Here is a 1,991-nt window from a genome sequence, read left to right on the forward strand (position 1 = left end):
CTAGGTTGCTAGAGCTGAGCGAGGAACCTAGAAAGTTTTCTGCCTTTTGTGACCTCGGGGAAACTGCAACCTGATTCTGCCCCCGCCCTGGGACCCCAGGCTGACCCCGATCCCCCAGTCTCCCTGACTCCTGGGCTCACTTACCCACGCCCACCCCACCCCAGGGAGGAGGCAAAGAGCAAGATAGGCTTGCTGCAGGAGAGGGCGGAGAAGGAGGTGGCCCAGAACGACTCGGAGGTGCAGATCCTGCAACGGCAGATCGCGCACCTGGAGCAGCTACACCGCTTCCTCAAGCTCAAGAACAACGATCGGCTGCCCGACCCCGCGGTCGTAGAGAAGCGCGAGAAACGCGGTGAGGCGGGGGCCAGGCCGCCAGGCCCGCGGGGCTCGGGGTCTCCCGGGGCGGGGCGGGCGGGGCGCGCGCGGCCTTCGCTCAGCCCACCCAGGTCCTGCTGCGCCCTTGGCCGCCGCGGACGCCGACCTCAGCGCCCCTCCTCCCCCAGCCCGCGAGGTGGCCGAGGGCCTCCGGAAGACTTCCCAGGAGAAGCTGGTGATGCGCTGTGAGGACGCCATGAACAAACTGTCCCAGCTGACAGGGGAACGCGACCCGGACATGCTGGTGGAGAAGTACCTGGAGAGTGAGTACGGGGCCGCGCCGGCGGGGCGGAGGGAGGAGGCCCAGGCGCGGGACCCCCGCACCCCCCCCCATCCCGGCGCAGGCTGAGCTCCGTCCCGGTAACCGAGGGCCTCCTGGGGGGCCCTGGGGACTCCGGCACCTGCGCTGGAGACTCGGGGCGTCAGGCGCGCCCTCCTCGCCCCTCTTCGGCCGCCCAGCCTCTGCCCCTCTTGCCCTGTCCCCAGTCTCTCTCCCTCCCCGTCTCGGGCCTTCTGAGCCCTTCCTTCTGGGTGTGTGTGTCTCCCTCTGGCCTGCATCTCTCAGTCCCCTCAGTGTGTCTTTATGTCCGTTTGTTTCTGGGTGTGTCTGTCTCCCTGCCCCCCCCCCCCCCCCCCCCCCCCCCCCCCCCCCCCCCCCCCCCCCCCCCCCCCCCCCCCCCCCCCTCTCTCTCCACATCTCCCCTCAACCTCTGTGTCTCTCCCTCCGGGTACTTGTTGCTGTCCTCTCCCGGGTCCTGGGCTCTCTCCCTACCTCTGCTGTTTTCTCGCCCTCTCTTCTCTCTTCCTCTGTGTCTCTGCGTCTCGCAGTATTTCTGGGCCTCTCTTGACTTTGCCGCCATCTCTTTCTCTTACTCTGACTTGCTCCGATGTCCTCTGTGTCCCCCCTGGCTTTCTGTGCCTCTCCCTCTCCGTCTCTCTTTGCCTCTGCGGGCTTGTGTCTGTGTTGTCTTTCTCGACATCTGTCTTTCCCTGTCCCGTGTGTCCGTCTGTCTCCGGCTCTCCGGACCCGCCTCTCCCGCCTCTCTCCAGTGGAGGAGCGCAACTTCGCGGAGTTCACCTTCATCAACGAGCAGAACTCGGAGCTGGAGCATCTGCAGGAGGAGATCAAGGAGGCGCGTGAGGCCCCCTCCCCGCTCCGCTCCCCCCTCCCCCATCTCCTCTGCGTGCGGCCGCCCCCCTCCCCGAGCTGCCCCGGGCAATGGGCGCCTGCCCCGCCCTGCAGATGCAGGAGGCCTTGGCGAGCACGCGCACCAGCGAGGATGACGTGCGCGCGCAGCAAGAGCAGCGGCGGAGGGACTTGCAGCAGCGAGCGGACGAGGTGCACGGCGAGGCCGTCCGGGTGGAGGCCAGCTTCCAGGACCTTCGGGGGCAGCTGGAGAAGCTCAAGGCGGGTGAGCGCCTGGCCCAGCTTTTTCATGTGGGAGGATGCGGTGAGCCACCCGGAGGGCCCAGCCCGGGGCCCGCCACGGGCAGACATTCCACAGCGTCTTTGTGCCCTGGCTTGTCTGTCCATCCCGTATCCTTCCTGCCATCCATCCTGCCATCCACCCTGCCATCCACCTTGCCATCCATCCTGCCATCCTTCCTGCCATCCA

At 67.5% G+C, this 1,991-nt stretch overlaps 1 protein-coding gene across 1 annotated transcript in view; it reads left to right on the forward strand.

The window, feature by feature from the left end:
- ODAD1 (outer dynein arm docking complex subunit 1) overlaps positions 1-1,991 on the forward strand; it is a 22,832-nt gene that overhangs the window by 17,554 nt on the left and 3,287 nt on the right. Inside the window, exons 7-10 of the mRNA XM_021681219.2 lie at positions 165-352; positions 504-638; positions 1,426-1,508; positions 1,619-1,787. Of these exons, the coding sequence (XP_021536894.2) occupies positions 165-352; positions 504-638; positions 1,426-1,508; positions 1,619-1,787 (575 nt within the window). The remainder of the gene's footprint in view (positions 1-164; positions 353-503; positions 639-1,425; positions 1,509-1,618; positions 1,788-1,991) is intronic.

Source organism: Neomonachus schauinslandi, chromosome 16 (assembly GCF_002201575.2).
Source record: "Neomonachus schauinslandi chromosome 16, ASM220157v2, whole genome shotgun sequence".
Taxonomy (NCBI): domain Eukaryota; kingdom Metazoa; phylum Chordata; class Mammalia; order Carnivora; family Phocidae; genus Neomonachus; species Neomonachus schauinslandi.